Source organism: Rutidosis leptorrhynchoides, chromosome 8 (genome assembly GCF_046630445.1).
Source record: "Rutidosis leptorrhynchoides isolate AG116_Rl617_1_P2 chromosome 8, CSIRO_AGI_Rlap_v1, whole genome shotgun sequence".
Lineage (NCBI taxonomy): Eukaryota > Viridiplantae > Streptophyta > Magnoliopsida > Asterales > Asteraceae > Rutidosis > Rutidosis leptorrhynchoides.
The window spans coordinates 83,408,900-83,436,575 of NC_092340.1; the positions used below are offsets into that span (position 1 = coordinate 83,408,900).

The 27,676-nt window shown below is 32.5% G+C and overlaps 2 protein-coding genes across 4 annotated transcripts; both read right to left on the reverse strand.

The window, feature by feature from the left end:
* Positions 1-1,108: 1,108 nt before the first annotated feature.
* On the reverse strand, positions 1,109-12,352 carry LOC139862635 (uncharacterized). 3 transcript variants are annotated; one of them, XM_071851254.1, is made up of 12 exons: positions 4,267-4,416; positions 3,872-3,970; positions 3,492-3,761; positions 3,108-3,185; positions 2,786-2,863; positions 2,422-2,708; positions 2,162-2,332; positions 1,884-2,012; positions 1,739-1,778; positions 1,535-1,627; positions 1,355-1,439; positions 1,109-1,240 (listed from the first exon to the last, which is right to left on the reverse strand). In XM_071851254.1, the coding sequence occupies exons 1-12, from the start codon at positions 4,282-4,284 to the stop codon at positions 1,230-1,232; spliced, it is 1,359 nt and encodes a 452-aa protein (XP_071707355.1). In that variant the 5' UTR covers positions 4,285-4,416; the 3' UTR covers positions 1,109-1,229. The 3 variants fall into 3 exon arrangements, with proteins under 3 accessions (XP_071707355.1, XP_071707357.1, XP_071707356.1); XM_071851256.1 differs by lacking the exons at positions 1,109-1,240; positions 1,355-1,439; positions 1,535-1,627; ... (5 more) ...; positions 3,108-3,185; positions 3,492-3,761 and adding exons at positions 4,642-5,052; positions 5,328-5,573; positions 5,656-5,856; ... (2 more) ...; positions 11,877-11,949; positions 12,101-12,352 and having other exon boundaries at positions 3,889-3,970; positions 4,267-4,536; XM_071851255.1 differs by lacking the exons at positions 1,109-1,240; positions 1,355-1,439; positions 1,535-1,627; ... (5 more) ...; positions 3,108-3,185; positions 3,492-3,761 and adding exons at positions 4,642-5,052; positions 5,328-5,573; positions 5,656-5,856; ... (1 more) ...; positions 6,670-6,875; positions 11,877-12,352 and having other exon boundaries at positions 3,889-3,970; positions 4,267-4,536.
* Positions 6,721-27,676, reverse strand: LOC139863572 (uncharacterized). The gene is made up of 8 exons (XM_071852192.1): positions 24,931-27,676; positions 12,931-13,397; positions 11,877-11,932; positions 10,864-10,958; positions 10,315-10,335; positions 10,147-10,202; positions 9,628-9,631; positions 6,721-6,875 (listed from the first exon to the last, which is right to left on the reverse strand). The coding sequence occupies exons 1-8, from the start codon at positions 27,674-27,676 to the stop codon at positions 6,721-6,723; spliced, it is 3,600 nt and encodes a 1,199-aa protein (XP_071708293.1).

Below are 27,676 nucleotides of genomic sequence, written 5' to 3' on the forward strand. Positions count from 1 at the left end.
TTAGTATATGCGTTAAAGTTAATAGTTAATGATTCCGCGACCCGCAGGCGCACCGCAAATGTATGCGGACAATCACTATTGTGCGTATGCGTGTTCTTGTGTGCGGTATGCGGCGTGCGAATGCCTTTGTTCCCGGTACGGCGGTTGCTTAGCTGTCAAGTAAATATCTTTTCCATAATTATATCCGTGATTCGGGGGAGTCAGTTATGGATGAGATTATCATGATCTGAGACGGTTCTAGAATTAGGGTTTGCCTATAAATACAAACCCTAATCATCGTTTACCACACACAGCACATTACGTAACCATCGCATACGATACACATTACGTAAAACAGCATCATTCAGCATCTTTTCAAGGTTAACAGGTTAGTCTTTTGTAAGCTAGTACCTACGACCTTATTTGGGGCCTTCCGATCAGCGACCGCTATTGAAGGTGGACTTAATCACTTGGCCACCCCGCCGACATCATCATGTCGGCCAGGGTTATTCACGCACTACTACAGAATATGTCAAATAGACGTGTTGAAAAGGCTATTTAGACGTGTTTTTGAGCACGTCTAGGTAGCACAGGTCTACTTGTAAAACATCATATAGACATGTTTTGTAACACGTCTTTTTGAAATAATAAGACCGGTTGCTTCTAACACTAGGCGCTTTTTATTTTTATTAGTTAGACCACTAAACACGTCTATATATCATCAAACCGGTGTATTTATAACCCTAATTAGACCTATAAACCGGTCTACATATACTTATTTATTCTTAATTAGACCTATAAATAGGTCTACATATACTTATTTATTCTTAATTAGACCTTTAAACCGGTCTATAAATACTTAATTAAGCGGTTTATTTTCTTTTTTAGACCTCTATATATTCTTAATTAGACCTCAAAACCGGTCTATAGATTCTTAAGTAGACCTGCAAACTTTTCTTTTATATTCTTAAAATAGACCTCCAAAATATACTGAGCATATACTGCAAATTAATCACGCACGCAGAAAGATTAGACTAATTGATGTACAGAAATTTAGATAAAGCTTCAAATTACTAGTAAAACAAGATCCAATTACAAAAGTCAACTAAAAACAATATAGTATATTGTACTTGGTTACTACAATAATAGAACTTCTTAAAGATCGTCGACTGTCCAGCAACATTGACTGTCCAACATGCTTTATCCAGCAGCCTCATCCAAGGCGCATCATCCAACATGCAGAAACGAGATTAATTTATACCTAATACATCAAAATCAACATCCAAATTTAACGTCTTTCAAGAAAAGTATGTGCTTTTTAAATGAGATCTAAAAAGACATAAAATTGTTAAGAGGTGTAGCAAAATGTTCATACCTGATAAAATAGGACAGAACATATGCCATCTTTCAACTATATCATCCATCTCCCTTTTTGATAAGGCACGTTCATCCCATGAGAGCTACGTAATTAAAATATATATAAGAATCAGGGTTTGAAGCTTTAGCATACATGAGAACAAAATTCAAACAGTCTGTCTTAACTACCGATACGTACTTCGTCAATATTAACACTCTGACGAGTTACCATAGAAAACATAAAAGTTAGCACATAATAGCCGCATTCCCAACTTCCTGGTTGTTGATTACACTATATTTCCGTACCACAACATATTATATACAAGGTAAATATGAAACATAATATTTACTTGTTTCTATAAGTAGATGCGTGTATACAGTTAGATGAAGTTAGATGATTCACCTGAACCACTTTCCATGATATATGATTACCACCCCAGGCCCTACATAATAACAAACAAATTATCGTTTTAACATTTTTTAGAAACATTGTGAATTTAATACAACTTTAAATGAACAAAACTAATTATAAATAAAAAAGGTCTTACAAGTTCACACAATCTGTGAGGAAGTAATCATCTTCAGTCTTCTTTTCGCCATTTTGCTTCTTGTTTAGTGAATCAACAATAATTGCCTTATACCGTCTAGGAGATATAATAAACAGCACCCAATGACCGCTAGCAAAAGTAAACTTGTTCGTTAGATGGTGTGTGTGTGTGTGTGTGTGTGTGTGTGTGTGCACATATAGATAAATAAGCAATAAGCAATATAATTAAATAGATAAGCTATACAATTAAAATTTAAATGATTAAGAATCGATCGATACTTTTGAATATACGGAGCTAAGAAAACACGGTCATCAAAGTTCTGGAATGCTTTCATCAGGTATCTAAATACATCCATTTTGTTAGAAACAATCAATGAGGCTTGAATTGAATAAGGGTTCAGTAACATATATTGGCCGGGACACGCGAATTCCAATATCTTGTATAGCCCCCTAAGAATACGACAATATAAAAATTTTAAAATGTGAAGTAACGTGAACTCAAACTATAGTTACGGTAAGTTAAAGATAGATTTACTTACATCATGAAGGAAAAGATAATGCTGCAATCTAGACAACCATACTTCCAGAGCATCATAATGTCATCGACATCAATAGTTGATATGAATTCATCTGGTTGTCCAAACATCCCAGGGGGAGCACTAAGTGTGTAGCCGACAGTAGCATCTTCTCTAGTAATCCAGCGTGTGTACACTTCCTGTACACTTTTTCTTTTCAGTATCCTATTCCCCAATGAATTCAGCTCGTTAAGCACATCGTGTTTATTTCTTTTATGCAACTTTGATAATCCGTCTGTTCTTGGATCCACCTGCAAGTTTAACGGTATATTTTAAAATTTCTTTGATTGAAATTTATTTTGATCTGAGGCTTATCTTTAACATATACCTGTTTACGAGTAGACCCATTTTTAGCTGAATGTGTTGTTGCTTGTAATTCTTTATTTTTCGATGTCAATGGCGCCCCCTATAAACAAGACATAAGGCAAATGTTACTTGACACTTAATTGACTACATAATATAAACTATAGATGTACTATATAACCACAATACTTGAAATTTAACCAAGTGCAATTAACCTAATATACCTAATATTTATTATTTATGTGTATTTAACAATTTACAACCTATAAAATTAATTAGCAAATGTGTGAATATAACATTTGTACATAAACAAAAAATATTCCTAAGGTTTATCTTTTAACATATACCTGTTTACGAGTAGACCCACTTTTAGCTGAATGTGGTGTTGCTTGTAATTCTTTATTTTTTGATGCCGATAGCACCCCCTATAAACAAGACATAAGCAAATGTTACTTGACACTTAATTGACTACACAATATAAACTATAGATAATATAAACTATAGATGTACTATATAACCACAATACTTGGAATTTAACCAAATGCAATTAACCTAATATACCTAATATGTATTATGTATATTTAACAATTTACAACCTACAAAATTAATAAGTAAATGTGTGAAGATTACATTTGTACATAAACAAAAAAAATATGCGTAAACCACATATATAAAGACAAGGTTACATACTGTAAAAAAGAAATGCATAACGTAAGGATCTATACATGTACCTTGGTTCTGCGAACAATTTTGAGGAGAGGCCACTGTATCAAAGTTCCTATCACATCCTTCAATTTTTTATAGCGATGCTCTTTAGTTGGTACCGGAAGCATCTCGGATTCAAAGCCCTCAATAACACGATCTATTGACACCTTCATGTAGCAAGGAGCCATACGTTCTCCATGTAGTGATCTATCCTCTTTGGTTGGATAGATCATCCCCCAAGCACACGGCATAGGTTCTCTACTGTTCGGGTGTAGCAAAGCGACTTCAGTGAACTCCTATAGAAAAGTACTACGTAACAAACATGAAATATCTTTAGTACTTTATTTGTGTGTTGAAAGTATATAAGTCTTCGGTGTGGGGTTATAAGACTAAAATAATACACAACCTGTATTTGTTGCAACTCTATCACCCCCTGATTCTTCACCACTTCTTGCACACGCTTGTCATCTACAATCCCTTGTCGGCACACCTGACCCTTTAACACCTGAACATGAACAACTAGTGCTAAGTACATAAATCAATATATCAACAACCTGAACGTCAACAAATTTTACTAAAGACATAATGATATCACATGTTTTTTTCTGTCCTTTTAATGAAATACTATCGGCCTAGTTTATTCATAATTAAGCTATTACACTATATATCGTCAACTGAAAACAAGATAGATGTTAAAATTACTTTCATAGATATTTAACAAATACAGTTGAATCCATTTATAAACACGAGATTACATATATCAACAAGAGTACTAAACAAGTTAGCATTATACACATGTACCTCTGGAACGCGACACATTTTTATGAGAGGCCATTGAACGAACGATCATATCACCTCCTTTAGAGTATTCTTAGAATCACCTTTTGGCGGTCTTGGAAGTCTCAAAGATTCATACTCCTTGCCGACACACTCTATAAACACTTTCATGTAACAAGGAATTACATATTCGTCATGTACCAAAGTATCATCTCCAGTTGGATATAATCTACCCGTAGCACATATAATAGGGTCTATGATGTTTGGGTGAAACAAAATGATTTCTGTTGGCTCCTATAAACAAATAGAAAACATGAAATTTGTTAATTAGTTGACGTGTGTTTAAAGTGTGTAAATAGTCAGTGTTTTTACAAATATACTAAAGTATCACACAAATACCTTTATGTCTTGCAAATCTACAAGCCCTTGTTTTTGGACCCTTTGTTCATCAACCCTTAGTTCGTTAACCCCTTGTTTTTGCAGGCTCTGTCCCTCTGCTACTGATTGTTCCTCCGGTACGGGCGGTTCCTCTACCGGTTCATCAACTAATGTCATCTGCGGTTCATGTATTGAAGATCCATGCGATGCATAAACAACTTTTACTTGCTCTTTTACTTTCTTATTAACAAGTGCCTCTACTTTTTCCTCTACTTTTTTCATGAATAAATCTTCATCCGGTTCTTTCTGTCTTTTACGTCCTCGTAGGCCTTTTGTATAGCCTATTGTACTCCCCACCCCCCTAGTCCGTCCTCCATGCTCTTTCCCTACATGATCAAGTATAGCATCGCCTCCATCTTTATCGGTGTTAATCTGTTAATTATGAGCATGTATAGCAATCTGTTAATACATGAGCATGTATAGCAATCTATTAATCTGTTAATTATGAGCAAGTAGAGCATGTATTGCAATCTGAATACTATAACCTCTAATTACTTATCTGTTAATGCAAACACAAATTAACAGATTAACCTCTAAGTTATAAATATAAGGTTATTTAAATCATGTAGAGCATGTATAGCAATCTGTTAATACATGAGCATGTAGATCATGTATCGCAATCTTCGTAAACAAAAAAAATAACTTACAATCTTATCAATAAGTGATGCATCTGTGCCGGGACATAATGTCCTCCTTCCGTCTACATTGGGCTTTGTCCTACTCAATACATAATGTCGTGTGACTGTATCTTCAATGTCGTGGAATTCTGTTTTCTTATTAGGATCATTCTTTTCTTTCTCCCATTCTTCAATATGGCCTCGAATTCCTGATCGGCCAACACGAGCATAATTCACTTGCTCTAACGCATTTAACCTCCCCTTTTCCCGTTGTTCCTTCATATGATTGAAGGCATATTAGTAAGTAGATTAAGATCTAAATTCATACAAGTTATAATGCAAATAACCTCAAACTAACCCTTTTTTCCAGTGTGTCTTCCTTTTGGCAGAACCTGTCCCAATTTTCAGGAGTTACGAAACTGTACTCTCTTTCTTCAACCCAAGGAAGCAAACCTTTATCCATGTATGTTCTAAGTTTTCTCCTAAATCGCTTAAACGCATCACCGCAATGCCGCAGAGTTGCTTCTTTTGCAAAATCATTGTTAATAAAATGCTCGCCCTGATTGTCGTAGAAGTTAAAAATTAATTAGTGAAAGTTCTTACATGTCTTAAATGAAAATATCGAACAACAATCTTAAAATAGTATACCTTAATGGCCACCCATAATGCATCTTTTTCAGGTCTCTCTACTAATCTCCAATTATGTATAACAAAATCAATCCTGCTCCTAGTTAGAGCAGCAACGTTTGTAGAAAACCGTGCTTGGTGTTTCCCTATGGCTTCCCCATTATTGTCAAATTGCACTTCAAACGGAACAGCGGGTTTTTCTTTAAGTTTATTAGGCCCCCTCTTTTTCTGTTGGTCATAAAAACAAGTAGAAGAAAACTCATAAGAAATATTTTTAGTACACTGTTACCTCATGGCTTGTTATTATGTAAATGTGGACACAGCACTACAATAAAAGTTATATTACAACTGACTATTAAAAGGATTTTTTTTCCCTGTCTAAGTTAGATTAGAATGCATATGCAACTGCAAGTTATTACCAGTTTGTTTTCTGTCGAAAAAGGTCTTACAGATTTACACAACTATAAATAACATGCCATACACAATCTGTAAGACATACATTGTAATCTAACTTCAACAAAAGTCATATTACACCTGATTACTTCATAAACATTTAACTCTGATCAGAACTCAGAAGTACCACATAGACAAATAGTGTTACATGGTTACCTTTGATCAGAATTATCCCATTACAGTGACTAAAATATAAAATTGCAGTTTATAGTTTACAATGATTACCACAAACGATAACGACAGAAATACAAATAGTAATCGGTTGTTTGCAGAAATTTAAACATAGACATACCATGACAATGCAGTCTCAATATCGTTCTACACAATTGTTTGATGCAGGTGTTCAGTAGTTTGAAGAAGCACCGCCGGATGGTAATTGGTGGTTTGCAGCAGCAGTAGGAGGTGGATTTACTTGCGGTGTTGGCGGTTGCAGGTAGAAGATGGAGAATGTGCGCCAGTTTTTTTGTTTTTGAGGAGATGGCGGGGTTTTTGTTAGACCTATAATCACATCCCCAAATTATAAACCAATCAAGTAATAGACGGTTTTTAATTAAATAAATAAATAAAATAGCGAATTAATTTATTATATATATATATATATATATATATATATATATATATATATATATATATATATATATATATATATATATATATATATATATATATATATATATATATACTAGCTTAAGACCCGCAAGATTTGCGGATTTTGTCAATAAACATTATAAATATAATATATTTGTGAGCACGTCAATTAAGTCGACAAAAGTTGTGTATAAGAAACAAATCAAGTCAAAGGAGGACGTTGAACAAAATTGTAGATATAAATTAATTAGGTGTAGACGGAATCATATCGCTAAGCACATTACACCCTTCAACGATATGAACATGAAGATTTTGGTTAAGTGTTTAAATGGATCATTTCAATTCAGCCCATTACACCATATATCTTTCAAGTAGTTCGTGTATCCGATCATCCCATTACCTAAACAATATTTATTAAAATGTTCTTTAAACGTAACAATCCGATATAATATGTTCAACTTGTACCATTGCAAAGTATGCTCTCCTACTTCTTTCTAGTTAAAGACTTGCAAATTTAAGGGGTTTTTTTAAGGAGAAATTTTTTTATATTAAAGTGGAAACAACATGAAATAAGAATGATATTCATAATAATAATGATAATTAGATGAGACACCGTTAGAACACAAAAATCCAAGTTGAAATACGACATCTGCTAAACAAAATAACTAAACATCATACTAACGTAGAAACGTGGCTTTTATATAAGGATTGATTATTACATAGTAATATTTTATGAGTAGTGATATGCTGAACTTGAAATAATATGAAATACTAATCATATCCACTCTAGGCACTGGCTTCAATTAATTGAAGGATGCTCAAAGCAACTCAACCCCTCCAGATGTTGCGAAGAAACGTCCTGAATAACAAATGACAAAACATGTGTAAGAGGACATGTATTAAATAAACACCATGTAGAAGATTTTGAAGATATTTATTTTCCACATTTACATATCAGGTCAAATGGGTTAGAAAACCACTCAATAAGATTTTATTGCAATAAACCTCCTTACTCATCTGAGTTGATCAATTAAATACTAAACATCTTATTGGTTGAATAAATATAAATATTCATAAATATATCAAATGAATTGGACAACCATATTTTGAATCGTTAATCAACCTAGCCGACCCGACATGACCAGAGCAACACATCCATTTTGCTACATCTAATACAAATTTCTTTTTGCCTCTAAAAGCAAAAGTTCTTGACCACTTGTGCTAAAAACCTAATAGAATATAGGTATGTCCACACTCAAACATAGTGTATTACTGAACAAATACCGGTTAACCATAGTCTATACTCTATAGTCTATCTATATGATACAATAATTGGACACCATTTAAAAAAGTCATAATTTACTTCCATGAATCAAGAAATAAGTACGATGTTAAGAAACAGATGGTACAATGAAACTAAGAAAAAAAAGAGGTGTAGTATGTGTGAAAGAGCTCCACTCCAATATACACTTTGTACCATTGTAAGAAGGGAGGCTTATTTTCTCCAGCCTGCAACGATAAATCACTTAAATCTATGCTGAACGCTTTTATCTTCTATAATACTAACAAAGAAAAATAAATATTCCGTTAATCAAGGTAGATGGGGAGATTAGAAGCGAGGTAGATGATACAATGGCTTACGTTATAAATTAAAAACATTCATTAGCTAAAACTTTTATGAAAACAGAAGGTAAGTTATATTAAGAGTTAGCTTATTAATTAAAAAAACTGAGTGAAAAAAAAAATCGTAAGCTACTTTTGAACACTTTAACCAGAATCTTGATTTCCTACAACTTTAGCTCATTCTCTGGTTAGTAGTGGTAAAGAAAGTTATAATTTATGCAAAGAAGTGATTTGAAGTAGTAACATTTCTGTGTAACCAACTTGAGCAATGAATGTCTTTAGCCGTGGCCGTCATATTGATGCTTTTTCCTAGAGCTCAAACACACATTATCACGTTAGAAGCTCCAAAAAAGTTGTGCACAAAAATTCAACTGGTGTATAAAGTGATATATGAGAATGCGAAACCATGATCACCTAATCAGTAAGAGCAAAACTACCTTCATGATGACCATTTGTTCAGACATCCTGGCCACATTTCTTCTTAATAACGGACTGCGTAGACAATATTGAATGATATGTAATTCAGTAGTCATAGACTAAAATACAGAGTATATAATAGCAGGTCGGGCCAATAACGTGGTTAACATTGGTGTATGTATTTGCCTTTAGAAAGATAATAAATAATAAAATAAGTTATCATATAATATAAAGTAATCATTATATAAATCTTAAATATATATTATCATATGATATAAAGTAATCATTATATAAATCTTAAAATTATAATTGAATCCATCAATTAAAGTCATATATATAGTATTCGTTAGATAATCATTATATGAGTAATAAATATGATCAAATACACTTTCATAATCAATGAATGTATCCCAACCAAAAATGTGGATTCATTGTAAAAAGCACAAGTAGTGTGTGGGTGGATACAAAATTTTATACTCCTAACTAAGAATTTCGATAATAGGCACTTGGTACTAAACTTTGAAAAGTATTGTCCACTTCACCAAAAAAGACACAAGTATTGTGTAGGTTGCTACAAAATTATATACTCCTAACCAAAATTTTTGATAACATGCATGCTTACATTCCTATAATGTCAAATATATAATATCCAATATCTTACATCCAGTATCCTATATCTAATATCCAATATCTAATCTAAAGAAGAAGAAAAAAAGTGTGTTTTCAGATCAACCCAATCTAACCTACCCTAACCCGATAGGTAAGATTCAGCCTAAACTAGTAGATTTGATCAGAACATAAAATGTACTCTCAAGTAGAGTATTATGTACCATCAAAACAGTTAATAAACAAATATGATGTCTGAATGTAGAGATGGAACTAAAATCGATTTATTTAACATTAAAACATTAAACATCCTATTCCTAAATTATTTCAATAAAAACATATACTATAATTATAATACTATAAAAATTAAGTCTTGTGAAAGACAGAGCTATCAAGAATGGTTTTTTGTGCATTAGTGTTGGTAGTGTAATACCTCAACCATTAACCATCAGTCTTCTAAAATTCGTAAAGTACTAATGGTTTAAGCATTGAGCACAAGCCGATGTAGTTGTCGTTATCAGAAACCTTAACATACTTTATGAAAGTGTGTAAACGAACCCATTTTAGTTGCAATAAGAGCAGCATGTCTACCTGTAACAAATAGCAAAGCACAATGGTAAGATGTGTTATAAATATGTTACGATGATATAGCAGTTTCCTATTTAAACAACCAAATATGGAACTTGAGCATGGCAAAAACAACCTGCAATGTCTCGTATGGTTCCTGATAAGGATAAAGATAAGCTAACGACTTAGTCAGTTTATTGTATACACAAAAATATTTTACCATCAATTAATGAATTCAAAGATGCAGTTCAAAAAAATGTGATGGTTACTTTTGGCCATGTTCGCTGAGATATACTTGGCAGCAATTCTTATATTATATTTGAAAATAAATGGTGCATGCTCAAACACTTCAACGTATATAACAATAAGACCCTCAACATCTAAGTTGAAACATACATATAGCAATCTTGAGATAAAGTAATAACTAAAAACGATTATGGAATACATACTTTAAGATTCCGGGCCATTTCCTGCCATAGATATCAAACACATGAGCTATCCCATTTTTTTAGCTAACAACAGTAACTACATAACTGCAATGAACTGCTACTACATTTTAGACAACAGATTTCTACATCCCATCCCACTATGACCATTAAAAACCCTATTTTTGAATATGAAATTGAAAAGAACCCCTTTTGATTGAAAAGAAACCCAAATACATCATCAGCATACTAAAAGAAACCGATTATGCAAAGACATAAGATAACTTGATCCTTACACTCGTCCAGATTTGTGTGAGAAAGAGCTTCAGAATGCTTCATTACTGTATCTGGAGACCTAAACAGTCATATTTCAGGGAATTCTAACATTGTAGTTAAAGTTCGGTATTTTGAAAAAAAAACCATCACCAACATGTGTAATAATAAAAATAATAATATTAACAATACCAATAGCTGCATACCTTGCTCCTCCGAGTGGCTCTGTTTGCAGCATTTTCAAGACAAATCTAAGATAAAAGTATACTATTATCCGAGTGGCTATGTTTAAACAACTTTGGTGGTTTGATCTAACCCATTGGTATGTTTTAACAATATATACACAACTATACAGTACCCAAAACTGTAAATTACAAACGATAACAAAAAATTTAACAAAATATGAGTTCAAAATTATCAAAAGAAAAGTTACGGAAACAAAATTAACAATTACTAACCTTGCTAATCGATTGTTTGAAGGAAGAATTAGATCAGTAGAATGTATCATTATCTAATTTATGATAAACAATAGCATAAGTAGAAATTATCGTGAATAGATTGTGGAGGTCGTTAATCTATTCTGGATGTCGTTAAAGGATTCTGGAATGAAGAATCTGTTGAGTAGAATGTATCGCTATTAGCTTATGGATATCGACGATTTTAGGAATAAAATTAGGGTTAGAAACTTGGAATGAATGTCGCGAGTGAAACGCTGCAGGCTGACCTCTCAAGCGTGTTTTTTCTCCCGTATTGATATCTGTATAAGGGTAATTAGGGAGGTTTAAGGGCTAATTGTGACTTATTGATCAATAATTAAAATAAAGGGTGAGATGATGAGGGTAGTAGATGTCTTTTTAAGGATCCAATGGCTATAATTCAAAGTTAATTTTTTAGATATCTCAATTAAGCTTTTATTATAATGTATTTGTATATTGTATATGTATATTGTATATTGTATATGTATATTGTATATGTATATATATATATATATATCAATTACCTTTTTGCCACCACAACATTGTCCACAATCTGCCACTGTTCCGGCCAAAATCCGGCCTGAAAATTCCACAAAACTAGAAAGACCCAGAGGATCATAGGGAGCCAAAGAAAGAAGTCGCCAATTTTTAACAAGAATATATGAAACAACGGTGCACAAGTGCGATATTAACACCGCATTCCAAACTAAAATCGACAAAATTGAACGAGATAAGCTGGAAAACTTACCCTAAACATCACCGATAGAATAAACCAGCTGAAATCTAACGGCTTTCGTCGCATACCGCCGGAGATCGATGAGAGCGTCACCAGGAATTAAGCTAGATAGTCCTTGAAGAAGAGAAATAACGATATGAGAAAATAAGAGACAAAGCAGAAAAAGTGAAAAGGAAGGTCATCGGACCTCCGATTGGAAGCCCGGACCGGCGGCGGTAGGTTGGGTGATTGAATTGAAGATGGTAGATGCATGCGATGGGTGTAGTCGATGTGTTTAAGATGGATTGAAAATGAGCTAGATGTCTGACTTTATTTTAACCAAATACTCCGTAAATAATAAATAATTTTCTTTTTTTCTAATTTTGTTGTAAAAGTAGAATTATTTATTTTTATTTTTTGACAAAATAGTATTTTATTTTATTCATTATAACTTATATAAATTATGGGAACTGATATTTTCAAATTCATTTTTGATAAATCCACTTAAGTTTACTGCAATGTCCTTAAATGATGTGTTATACAAGTTTCATGTTAAAATTTATTTGAGAGTATTTTAGGGAGATGTGTTCAAAGAGTTGTAGATCTATCAAAATTGCATTTGGAAATATCATCTCCCATAAATTATATGTCAAATTTTATTATACAAATTCAAAGTGCAAATAAAAAAAGAGTATTAGAAACTTGAATAATTAAAACAAGTTGGTTTAAAATATATAAACATTTTAATATACAAGATAAAATACAATCTGATAAAATACATTTTTATCGATTTTATTAAAAAAAAAGGATAAAAATTAAATCATTTAAATAAAGTATTATTACCTCAACGATACGCGTCAGACCTCGTCTCCTTCGTGATGGTCATCTCGAAAGTACAAAACATCAATATCATTAAGAACTTCTTTTCTAGACTCAATACCAACAGAAAATGGTGGTAACTCGTCAAATTGGTCGTACTCCTCCTCATCCACAACATTGTCGACACCAACTATACGTCGTTTTCCGTGCTGGACAACGTGCCATCTAGAATCGTTTGGGTCCTCTACATAGAATACTTGGGTGACTAGTTTTGACAGAATGAATGGTTCTGATGCATATCCACTACTAGAGAGATTAACCGTAGTAAAACCGTCAGCATCAACTCTAACACCTTTTTCGTTGTCAACCCACATACATTTGAACAAGGGTATAACGAATGAACCATTATTTAATTCCCATATTTCTTGAATGACACCATAATAAGAGTTTTTAGCGATCCTTAATCTTTCTTCACGATTAACCGTGGTTACTTCAGTTGAAGAGGCTATAACTGTAGTGACCCGGAAATTTCCGAACAAATTTAAACTTAATCTTTATATGTTTCCGAAACGATAAGCAAAGTCTGTTAGGTTGAGTCTCAAAAATTTTGAACTGTTTCATATATTCAATTGACCTTCGACCATTCCCGATGATTCACGAACAACTATTTGTAATCACTCATTGAATGAGTGATATAAATGTTAGGCTTATTAAAAATGTATTTTGAATTTAATTTGATAAATTTAAAACTTTATCTATTGTACCTGTGATCAAGCGCGAACATTGATTTTAATAGTTAATGATCAATATTATACGATAACGACTGAAATAATTAAAGGAATTTAATTTAAGAATTTAGGATTTTTCTGAATACTTTTATCTGTCACTGATTAACAACGGGGTACGAAATTTAGTCCGTAAATGGTGACGGCTAATTATATATGCACGTTTAGTTTTAAGATTATATTATAATTATTATTTACTGTAATCAAAATTGTATGTATATATATAATATATAATATATATTCACGAATGGAATTAAATGAACAATCAATATACTATTTCTTTCTGTTTCCTATCAAATCAAACTAACATCCAATTTAAAACAGTGGTTTAACTATTGGTACTATATAAATTAGATGATAATAATTGGTACTCTTTGTCTACCACAAAGCTTATTCATTATATATATTACATTATATGCAACATATTACAAAAACATATAACAGTATTATATACACCCACTAATTTTGTTCTATTTCTTTTTCTTTTGATCAAACCCCACCACTAACTCACTATCCTAACTATATGGAATATAAGGAATGGAAACGTGTAGATGCAAGCCTACATAATAATCAAATATATGCATGAGTATAAAAAAAAAAAAAAAAAAAATGATAATGGGAATATGAGTCTTTAACCAATTCACACTCACGTACACCAAATTTATTTCTTCAACCGCTTCTAGTCATTAACCGCTTCAAACCCACATGCATCCCTCACATAGTGTAACAGAAACCCATGCTCGAATACTACTACTGCTACCTTCGATTTATTGTGTAACCAATATCGAACACCTCAAACCACCCTTCTGTTCCCGTTCGAAAACCAACCATCTCCACCATCGATATATTTATGTTTCTATTCTAAAAACATCATCACCACCTCAAACACTTAAACCCACAACAAACCACTATCTCCAATAACCCACTTCATAAATCAACCACCACAAGAAATCACGACCACCTTCTGCTAACGCGTTTCAGTTGCAACCCATAACACTTTCATCTCCACCTGCAACGATTCATTCACCACCAATCATTACTTCTACTGCTACTGTTTACGAGTTCAAACCACCACCAAGAACCACGTTCACCACTCTTGAAACACCTCAACCATCGACAACCCCATGTAACCCGAATTACTATGGCTGTAAACCGCTATCACATCAAACCCAAGAACACCCTCAAATCATCACCACCAATCGACTAGTAATCATGGACCATCGTAAACTGCTCCTGCTACTCGATTATTTTTTTGTCTGTTTTGCTGCTACGTCTATTTTTTTTCTGGCTAAACAGTCAGAAACCAAGTAAAGAACGATGATGATGATTAGATGATAATCATGATGACGAACGAGTTTGAAGAGCGAATTGGTTCCTGTTTCCAGATAAACCCCACCCATTTAAATCTGTCGAATATTTTTTTGGTACACGTTCACAATTTCTATAAATTTTATTTTTTTTTTTTTTTTTTTTCTTTTCGAAGGGTTTAGCAGATCAAGAAAACGGGTTGAGATTCTTTTTTTATTGGGCCGATATATATCTTTTTGTTTTGGGCGTGTATTTGTAACATGGGCCAATTGAATTTGAAAAAGAAGGAGAAAACGAATAACGGGTTAAATAAATTACTTACGGATATAAAACAGAAATGATAGAGTGGAGCAGTGGTTTGGGCGAGCGTTGGGTATGTGGGAGGTCGGGGGTTCGAGCCCTGGCCTGGGCAACCAATCTTATTTTGGAACTCTTTGAGAGGTAGTTTCCTATTTATTTTTTTTTATTATTATTATTACTATTATTATTAATTAGCATTATTATTATTATTGCTATTAGTATTATTATTAATATTATCATATGTCGTAACCTTAATTAATAATAAAATGATATTTGTATATAAAAAAAAAAAAATGAAATTTATTATGATTATGATCATAAGTATACTAAGATGAACATATGAATATAAAAGGTTATAAAAATATTAACGCGATGCATAAAAGTATATCTATATAAAAGTTTAGGAATACCGATATTATAATGAGAACGATTAAAATTATTATTTTTATTATGTATTATTATTTTCAGTAAATATTAGTATTAGTATCATTTATAAGCATTAGTATTATTATTAACATAAATATCATTTTAACCATATTGTCATTATAATCAGAATTATCAGTATCGAAGAAGGTTATTATTATTAATAAATCATTATCATCGGAAACTATCATTTTTGTTACAAATAAATATTTTGTACTTAAAATATACTTAATACATATATTATAATTATAATAATAGTTTATATACCATAAAATAAACACATTAATATTATTTATATAAATACTTATATATAACAAACTATGATTTTTTTTATGATACTAACCATATATATATATATATATATATATATAGATATAGATATATCAATATAACTAAATATATAGATATTAAACATTTTTAAACATATATAACATTAAGTTATAATTTATACTAACATATAATAATAACACTAATAATTATATATAAATTTATTCGATTACAAATATATGTGTTAATATGTATATACATAATATAGGTTCGTGAATCCGAGGCCAACCCTGCATTGTTCAGTTGTTTAATGTCGTCATATGTATTTTTACTACAAAATACAGTATGGTGAGTTTCATTTGCCTTTTTACCCTTTATATTTTTGGGCTGAGAATACATGCGCGATTTTATTAAATGTTTTACGAAATAGACACAAGTAATTGAAACTACATTATATGGTTGAATTATCAAAATCGAATATGCCCTTTTTATATAGTCTGGTAATCTAAGAATTAGGGAACAGAAACCCTAATTGACGCGAACTCTAAAGATAGATCTATCGGGCCCAACAAGCCCCATCCAAAGTACCGGATGCTTTAGTACTTCGAAATTTATATCATGTCCGAAGGAGGATCCCGGAATGATGGGGATATTCTTATTTACATATTGTGAATGTCGGTTACCAGGTGTTCAATCCATATGAATGATATTTTTGTCTCTATGCAAGTGACGTATGTTTATGAGAAATGGAAATATGAAATCTTGTGGTCTATTAAAATTATGAAATGATTATATACATTAAACTAATGAACTCACCAACCTTTTGGTTGACACTTTAAAGCATGTTTATTCTCAGGTATGAAAGAAACATTCCGCTGTGTATTTGCTCATTTTAAAGACAGTTTTTGAAGTCGATCATCGTAATGGAACCAGTTGTTGGTGACTTCGTCCATATGGATTAGGACGGGTCCTTTCAGTTGGTATCAGAGCGGTGGTCTTAGTGAACCATGTCTGCATTAGTGTGTCTAACTGATAAGTCGTTAGGATGCATTAGTGAGTCTGGCCTTCGACCGTGTCTGTATGTCAAAAGTTTTGCTTATCATTTCGTGTCAAAAAAAAATTACCTGCTTATCATTCTTAGAGAATCGTTTGTTTATCATTCTTAGTCTAGACACGTTTTACTGCATTGACTGCATAAATAGTGTATAGACAAAAATTCATATCTTAGCGTATCTGTTACTGTAGATCTTGCCTGATATCTTCCGTAAATTTCTCCGTAATTTAAGGGATCCTGGTACTATATATATCTATGTAAATTATGCATTGAGAATACCATCCAACTATCAATTACTATCACTAAACTCTTCATATCAAAAATCTTTTCTGAGATCGCGTAAGATGGCCTCTACGAATCGATCAAATTCCTCTGACTCCGAAGACAGCGTGACAGGAGCACATCAATCAATCAACTATCGTGATTACTGGAGAAAATGGGGGTGGGTTCGCGACATACTCACTCTATGGAGAAGGGAAGAAGGTACTCCGTATCATGAATCGAATCTACCACCTAACCTTGGAGTACTCGACCCGCTCACTGGCGAACCTGTTCGCAACACCGTTTATACCCTTTTTGCCAGAATTTTTCGTCTTGAGGCTACCATTAATGGAACTAGAAAAGATATCCAATCTCTACCTCACATTGATAACCAACCAGGGTTAGTAGAAGAAGTTAAAGAACTCCGAGCTCGAGTGTTAACTTTAGAGAGCACGGTACACAGTCTGCAAACACCAGCAGTATCACCAACACCAATCACATCACCAACCTTAGCACCAACAACACTAGTACCACCAACAACAACATCCGCATCACCAGCTTCGACATCTCATTCTATACCTCAAGTATAATCATCGTTCTACGTATCGTTCTATCTATTTTATTTTCGTTCGACATGGCGATTATGAAATCTCTAATGTTTTAGAAATTATATATTCTTGCTCTAATGATAAATCAAATGAGATCAATATCACATCAACTCATTAACTTCATGATTACATCTAAAGAAAATATATACGTATATATGTTTTCATAAAGATTGTAATTAAAAATTCTTTTGTACAAACTGTTAATGGTGAAAATATTTTAACGGGTAGGTAATACCCGAGGAGTATTTAGATATCACATTAATAAGTTACACTGTACATTCTTCGGAATTGATTCAACGATCATTTACTATCCTATTTACAACCATCGATTTACGTATCCGATCACCAAAGAATAACTATTTTTATTCAAATTCAATTTCATATTTGGATTTTGATCTATCCGAATCCAACAAGTGGCATAATGAAGAAATAATGGACACAATAAAAATTGATTAAAAACAGACTAATTGACAATATGAAATTTTGTTAAGAAAACACGCTAACAAAATCCTAGCTAACTGTTCCTAGCTAACTGTTAATTCCATATTACATTTTATTTATCGCAATTTATTTTATCGCAATTTTAATTCTCGCAATTTTATTTATCGTTATTTAATTTCTGTTATTTACTTTACGCATTTTATTTATCGTCATTTAATTTCTGTATTTACATTACGCACTTTAAATATCGGGACACGTATACAAAGTTTTGACATATCATATCGACACATCTATATATATTATTTGGGATCACCATAGACACTCTATATGCAGTAATGATCGAGTTCTCTATACAGGGTTGAGGTTGATTCTATAATAATATATATACTTTGAGTTGTGATCGAGTCTGAGACATGTACACGGGTCACGGTACGTATTAATTAATTCGAATATTATATATTAAATTATATATGAATTATTGGACTGTCAACTGTGGACTAATAACATTGGACAATTAAAATGAATTAAAATATTGATTATAATATATGAAACCAAATAATTCTTCAAGTTTGCCACTTGATTTCATTTTAAACCCCATTCGTATCATCACAATTACAATCTGCGTTCAAACCTTACATGATTCTTGAAAACACCTCAATCGAGAGGATGAACCAACCGCACTTCATTTACGGAAGGAAAGAGTTATGCATATAGTAGTGCACCTGAGAAACTCTCGGCAACTGAGTAAAAGTTTAACATTTAGCCGCGTCAGATCCTTTGACATTTATTAGCAAAAATAACTTAGTAATCTCTTTCCAAAGTAGCAAATTTTGTCACAGCTTCAGCAAATCAACTTCGACTTTTCGTTCGAAATAACCTCATTATCACCTTGACTAATATGTATGTTCATTTATTGTTACCGGGAACCTTTTATATTCCACCATATTACCGTCAGCGTTTAATCATCTAAAAACACAACTTTCTTGAAATCATCTCGGATCGATAACAAATGATTCAGATAGGGTAGCAGTAAATGTAGAGGAATCGGCAATCAGTACTTTGAAAACTCACAGCATATCTACATCAACAGTTATATGTATGACATTTATCTCTTAGAATTATGATCTCTCATTCGGAAATTCTGAAAAGCACTCAGTCACAAATCAATACTCTGAATGTTGAAAAAGCTGAATGAAGCAGCAGAAACTGTAGATAACCGTAAACGACCATAATCATCGAAAGTTTGATGATAAAAATTAGTATGTTGGAAAAGCTCAGAAAAGTTGGAACTGGAAAGCGGATTGAGCTAACCATAAAGGAAACCAAGGAGAAATACAAGTAACATACCCTAAATTCATAGAACCCAGATAAATCTAGATCCGTTGAAATCTTTAGAGAATATCTTGCTCCGAAGTCATGTTAAAATTTTGCGGAAATCTTTCTCCATCAACCATCGAACTTAGATATTCCAAAATATCATCATCAATATCTTCGATATTTCTGAGGATATTTTCATAAATATTCTCGTCCGAAATTATATACCTCTTCGTGCTTTCTGTGTAACTTTATATTAGAAACATTCAATAGAAAATTTAGTACCGAAAAGCGGATCATGCGAAACTATGAAGGAAGCCGTGGACAAATCACAAGGAATAAGTTTGACTTCAAAGAATCCAAATGATTCTGTTTCTGATGAAATCTTTAGCGAACACCTTGCTTCCGAATCTAAACCCTTACGGATAAATCTCCTTCATCATCCATCGATATTAGAAATTCCAAGATATCATCGTATCTTCCATTATAAATATTCTCCATATTTATGAAGATATTTTCATAATTATTCTTATCTGAAATCAATAATCTATTCGTGCTATCAATGTTATATCATATAGAAACTGTTAGTTTCTATATTCTGTAAACGTTCGAGCTTAAAATATGAATGTTTTTGGAAGTAGTGTTGGGAACTGATGCATGAGTTAGTATAATATAATGACACTTGATCAACGTGATTATATTACAGTAAGTCATGCTGAGTTTCTAATGAAACCTGATGATGGTTCACAGTAGATTATACCATCATCATGTGTCATGTTACATAACTCTTTCATTCTACATAACCTCCGAACATATCAAGAAGAATGTATTATTGATAGTTCTATCATCGGTATTTTTGATAAATTTGAAAATCAAATCGTGCTATCACGTTCCACCCTGCTTAGAACATTATAATCATTTAGAACTCTATATCTACAAATTCTGGACCATTATTCGCTTGATTTAAAGTCGGGAAGAGAAAACAAGAGCATGAAGCTCCGATATATAAGAAAAATATAAAAAGCCCAACAACACCACCGAAATTACAAACTGTGGATATCAGTGCGTATAGCAATATAAAGACACGGGAGAATTATAAATACAATAATCCCTAGACCATAGTAGAAATAAACAGATTCTTCCGTTGGGAGTTGGAAAAGAAGAATGATCATTGCGATAGTCAGAATAAGAACAAGAATTAGAACCGGATTAAGCATTATTATAATCTTTTAGATTTATGAACTGAGAAAGAAGGTATAAAAGTGGTGGAAACTAAGGGAATGGAAAAGATAAATTTATAGTGGAAATATCAGACAGAGCAATCAAGGAAGATCATCGCATTTAATTAAAGAGATCCTAACTTCCTCATTTACCGAAGAATCATATCTTTTAGATTTCGAAGATTTCCTTTGAAATCCCTTGAATTCCGGAATTCAACCAAGACAACGTCAAAATTTAAGACGCACCTTATCTTCTAAATTCAACCCTGACTACGTCAAAAGTTAAGACGCACCTTATGTTCTAAATTCAAACATGGTTACGTCAAAAGCTAAGATAAATCTCTATTTCTTCATTTCATTTTTTCGTGATAGCTTCACTCGTACGCTTCGAATAATCGAATTATTTTATCCAGGTTAGACCCTGTAATAAAATTCTATTTATCAACTCATATTTGCCATGAAAACATTTTTATTGTTAGCCATGACAACCTCACTCAAATTTCGGGACGAAATTTCTTTAACGGGTAGGTACTGTAGTGACCCGGAAATTTCCGAACAAATTTAAACTTAATCTTTATATGTTTCCGAAACGATAAGCAAAGTCTGTTAGGTTGAGTCTCAAAAATTTTGAACTGTTTCATATATTCAATTGACCTTCGACCATTCCCGATGATTCACGAACAACTATTTGTAATCACTCATTGAATGAGTGATATAAATGTTAGGCTTATTAAAAATGTATTTTGAATTTAATTTGATAAATTTAAAACTTTATCTATTGTACCTGTGATCAAGCGCGAACATTGATTTTAATAGTTAATGATCAATATTATACGATAACGACTGAAATAATTAAAGGAATTTAATTTAAGAATTTAGGATTTTTCTGAATACTTTTATCTGTCACTGATTAACAACGGGGTACGAAATTTAGTCCGTAAATGGTGACGGCTAATTATATATGCACGTTTAGTTTTAAGATTATATTATAATTATTATTTACTGTAATCAAAATTGTATGTATATATATAATATATAATATATATTCACGAATGGAATTAAATGAACAATCAATATACTATTTCTTTCTGTTTCCTATCAAATCAAACTAACATCCAATTTAAAACAGTGGTTTAACTATTGGTACTATATAAATTAGATGATAATAATTGGTACTCTTTGTCTACCACAAAGCTTATTCATTATATATATTACATTATATGCAACATATTACAAAAACATATAACAGTATTATATACACCCACTAATTTTGTTCTATTTCTTTTTCTTTTGATCAAACCCCACCACTAACTCACTATCCTAACTATATGGAATATAAGGAATGGAAACGTGTAGATGCAAGCCTACATAATAATCAAATATATGCATGAGTATAAAAAAAAAAAAAAATAAAATGATAATGGGAATATGAGTCTTTAACCAATTCACACTCACGTACACCAAATTTATTTCTTCAACCGCTTCTAGTCATTAACCGCTTCAAACCCACATGCATCCCTCACATAGTGTAACAGAAACCCATGCTCGAATACTACTACTGCTACCTTCAATTTATTGTGTAACCAATATCGAACACCTCAAACCACCCTTCTGTTCCCGTTCGAAAACCAACCATCTCCACCATCGATATATTTATGTTTCTATTCTAAAAACATCATCACCACCTCAAACACTTAAACCCACAACAAACCACTATCTCCAATAACCCACTTCATAAATCAACCACCACAAGAAATCACGACCACCTTCTGCTAACGCGTTTCAGTTGCAACCCATAACACTTTCATCTCCACCTGCAACGATTCATTCACCACCAATCATTACTTCTACTGCTACTGTTTACGAGTTCAAACCACCACCAAGAACCACGTTCACCACTCTTGAAACACCTCAACCATCGACAACCCCATGTAACCCGAATTACTATGGCTGTAAACCGCTATCACATCAAACCCAAGAACACCCTCAAATCATCACCACCAATCGACTAGTAATCATGGACCATCGTAAACTGCTCCTGCTACTCGATTATTTTTTTGTCTGTTTTGCTGCTACGTCTATTTTTTTTCTGGCTAAACAGTCAGAAACCAAGTAAAGAACGATGATGATGATTAGATGATAATCATGATGACGAACGAGTTTGAAGAGCGAATTGGTTCCTGTTTCCAGATAAACCCCACCCATTTAAATCTGTCGAATATTTTTTTGGTACACGTTCACAATTTCTATAAATTTTATTTTATTTTTTTTTTTTTTTTTCTTTTCGAAGGGTTTAGCAGATCAAGAAAACGGGTTGAGATTCTTTTTTTATTGGGCCGATATATATCTTTTTGTTTTGGGCGTGTATTTGTAACATGGGCCAATTGAATTTGAAAAAGAAGGAGAAAACGAATAACGGGTTAAATAAATTACTTACGGATATAAAACAGAAATGATAGAGTGGAGCAGTGGTTTGGGCGAGCGTTGGGTATGTGGGAGGTCGGGGGTTCGAGCCCTGGCCTGGGCAACCAATCTTATTTTGGAACTCTTTGAGAGGTAGTTTCCTATTTATTTTTTTTTATTATTATTATTACTATTATTATTAATTAGCATTATTATTATTATTGCTATTAGTATTATTATTAATATTATCATATGTCGTAACCTTAATTAATAATAAAATGATATTTGTATATAAAAAAAAAAAAAATGAAATTTATTATGATTATGATCATAAGTATACTAAGATGAACATATGAATATAAAAGGTTATAAAAATATTAACGCGATGCATAAAAGTATATCTATATAAAAGTTTAGGAATACCGATATTATAATGAGAACGATTAAAATTATTATTTTTATTATGTATTATTATTTTCAGTAAATATTAGTATTAGTATCATTTATAAGCATTAGTATTATTATTAACATAAATATCATTTTAACCATATTGTCATTATAATCAGAATTATCAGTATCGAAGAAGGTTATTATTATTAATAAATCATTATCATCGGAAACTATCATTTTTGTTACAAATAAATATTTTGTACTTAAAATATACTTAATACATATATTATAATTATAATAATAGTTTATATACCATAAAATAAACACATTAATATTATTTATATAAATACTTATATATAACAAACTATGATTTTTTTTATGATACTAACCATATATATATATATATATAGATATAGATATATCAATATAACTAAATATATAGATATTAAACATTTTTAAACATATATAACATTAAGTTATAATTTATACTAACATATAATAATAACACTAATAATTATATATAAATTTATTCGATTACAAATATATGTGTTAATATGTATATACATAATATAGGTTCGTGAATCCGAGGCCAACCCTGCATTGTTCAGTTGTTTAATGTCGTCATATGTATTTTTACTACAAAATACAGTATGGTGAGTTTCATTTGCCTTTTTACCCTTTATATTTTTGGGCTGAGAATACATGCGCGATTTTATTAAATGTTTTACGAAATAGACACAAGTAATTGAAACTACATTATATGGTTGAATTATCAAAATCGAATATGCCCTTTTTATATAGTCTGGTAATCTAAGAATTAGGGAACAGAAACCCTAATTGACGCGAACTCTAAAGATAGATCTATCGGGCCCAACAAGCCCCATCCAAAGTACCGGATGCTTTAGTACTTCGAAATTTATATCATGTCCGAAGGAGGATCCCGGAATGATGGGGATATTCTTATTTACATATTGTGAATGTCGGTTACCAGGTGTTCAATCCATATGAATGATATTTTTGTCTCTATGCAAGTGACGTATGTTTATGAGAAATGGAAATATGAAATCTTGTGGTCTATTAAAATTATGAAATGATTATATACATTAAACTAATGAACTCACCAACCTTTTGGTTGACACTTTAAAGCATGTTTATTCTCAGGTATGAAAGAAACATTCCGCTGTGTATTTGCTCATTTTAAAGACAGTTTTTGAAGTCGATCATCGTAATGGAACCAGTTGTTGGTGACTTCGTCCATATGGATTAGGACGGGTCCTTTCAATAACTGTCACTCCACTATTTTGCACCGTACTCTTTTCATCTTGTTCTTTAGTGTAAAATGTATATCCGTTAATATCGTAGCCTTGATATCTTATTACGTGTTTAGGACCGAATCCTAATTCTTCTACTGTTTTCTCAACATTTGGAAGTGTACTCCTGACTTCATTTTTCAACCAATCTGAAAATGTTCTATTATGTTCTTTAGCCAACCATGATGAACTCTTTTGACTATATTTGTTTCTCAACAATAATTGGTGCTCCTGTATGTATGGATCAATACATGTAGTGTGTTGTAAGACAGTAAAATGTGCGTCACGCAAATCATTGACATTCGAGACATCTCTTTTGCGCCCAAGTGTCCCTTGCCCAGTAAGTCTACCTTTGTGTCTACTTTGAGGAATCCCAATACTTCTATATCCATTCATATAGTCTGTGCAGAACTCGATCACCTCCTCATAAGCATATCCTTCAACAATACTACCTTCTGGTCGGTTATGGTTTCTTACATACCCTTTTAAGATACTCGTATATCTTTCGAATGGATACATGTACCGTAAAAAAACTGGACCGCATGCCTTGATTTCTCCCACAATATGAGATATCAAATGGACCATGACATCGAAAAAAGAAGGTGGAAAATACATCTCAAGTTCACAAAGAGTTAATATGATATCTTGTTGATATTCATCCAACTCCTCGGGATCAATAACCTTCGAATGGATTCTGTTAAAAAATAAACAGAGTTTTGTTATTGTACGCCGAATGTGGTCCGGTAATATACCACGAATGGCGATAGGAATCATCTGAGTCATTAGTACATGACAATCATGTGACTTCATACCAATCAACTTCAAGTCTTTCAGCGACACCAACTTCTTAATGTTAGCTGAATAGCCAGACGGAACCTTAATACCATGCAAAGATTGACAAAATTTAGTTTTCTCGACCTTAGACATGGTGTAACAAGCTGGCGGGAGAAATTTAGTGCGCCTTCCATCGATATCTTGTGGTGCAAGTTCTGGTCTTATTTTCATTAACACCATATCTTCTCGAACATTAAGTCCATCTTTTGTTTTTCCTGGAATGTTCAACAGTAGACCTATTAAACTTTCACAAACATTTTTCTCAATATGCATAACATCAAGACAATGACGTACGTGCAAATGCTTCCAGTACGGTAATTTCCAGAAGATAGATTTTTTCTTCCAAATACCTTTGGGAGGAGTACCCTTTTTTCCCAACACAACGTCTATATCAGCAATTTTGGAGAATATAGTTTCTCCATCTAATGGTGGTCCTAGCACTCTTACCTCGACCTTACCATCAAATAATTTTTTTTTCTTACGGTATGGATGCCTCTTTGAAAGCGATCTTCGATGTCCCATGAATACTAGTTTCTTGCAATTTTTCAACCAAAGCGAACAAGTATCGTCCCCACACACGGGACATGCTTTTTTCCCTTTCGTACTATATCCCGACAAATTACCGTACGCAGGAAAATCATTGATGGTGCAAAAAATCATAGCCCGTAATTGGAAGTACTCTTTCTTGTACGCATCATATACTTCTACGCCTGTATGCCACAATTGCATCATGTCATCAATTAATGGTTCTAAATATACATCTATGTCGTTACCGGGTTGTTTTGGGCCTTGAATCAAAAGTGACATCATGATGTATTTTCGTTTCATACATAACCAAGATGGAAGATTGTAAATACACAATAGAACTGGCCAAGTGCTATAGCGACTACTTAAGTCTCCGAAAGGATTAAATCCATCTAAACTGAGTCCAAACCGAATATTTCTTATTTCATCTCCAAATTCCTCAAAATCATTATCGATATTCCTCCATTGAAGTGAATCAGCAACATGTCTTATCTTTCCATCCCTTTTACGCTCTTCCGCATGCCAACGTAATAATTTTGCATCTTTGACATTTGCAAATAATCTCTTCAATCTTGGTATGATAGGCAGATACCACAATAATTTTGCAGGAGGGCCATTTTCTGTCACGTCACTATCAACATTTGCTGGTTTTCCATGTTTATACCTAGATGTACCACATACCCTACATTTATGAAGGTTTTCGTCTTCATTTCTATACAACATACAATCATTTGGACATGCATGTATTCTTTGTATCTCTAATCCCATTGGGCACATAAGCTTTTTCGCTTTATATGTTGAAACGGGCAACTCATTATCTTCGGGGAGCATTTTATGTAATAACTCTAATAAGCTTGTAAAACTGGTGTCGCTCCAACCATTATTTGCTTTCAAGTTAACCAATTTCACCACGGCAGAAAGTTTTGTAAAATTCGTACAACCGTTATATAATGGTTTTTCCGAGTCAACAAATAGTTGTTGAAATTTATCATGATATTTTTCAGCAACATTATCCTCCAGATCGTGTAACATGTCATCAAAATTGTCTTCATCACCATTGTATGATTCTTCAACATTAACATCATCATCAACATAATCATTGACATCATCATTGGTATCATTGCAATATGGAACCCGTGGGTTACTATCAACCAACGATTCACCGTGAAAAGACCAGCAAGTATATCCTCTCGTAAACCTGTTTACTAATAAATGATTTCTGATTATAGTAGAATCACTGAAGCACTGGCCATTTCTACATTTTCTACAAGGACAGTGAATTATGGTCTTATGTCTGTTCACACGATCATCCTCGGCAACTTGAATGAAATATGACAATTTTTCCAT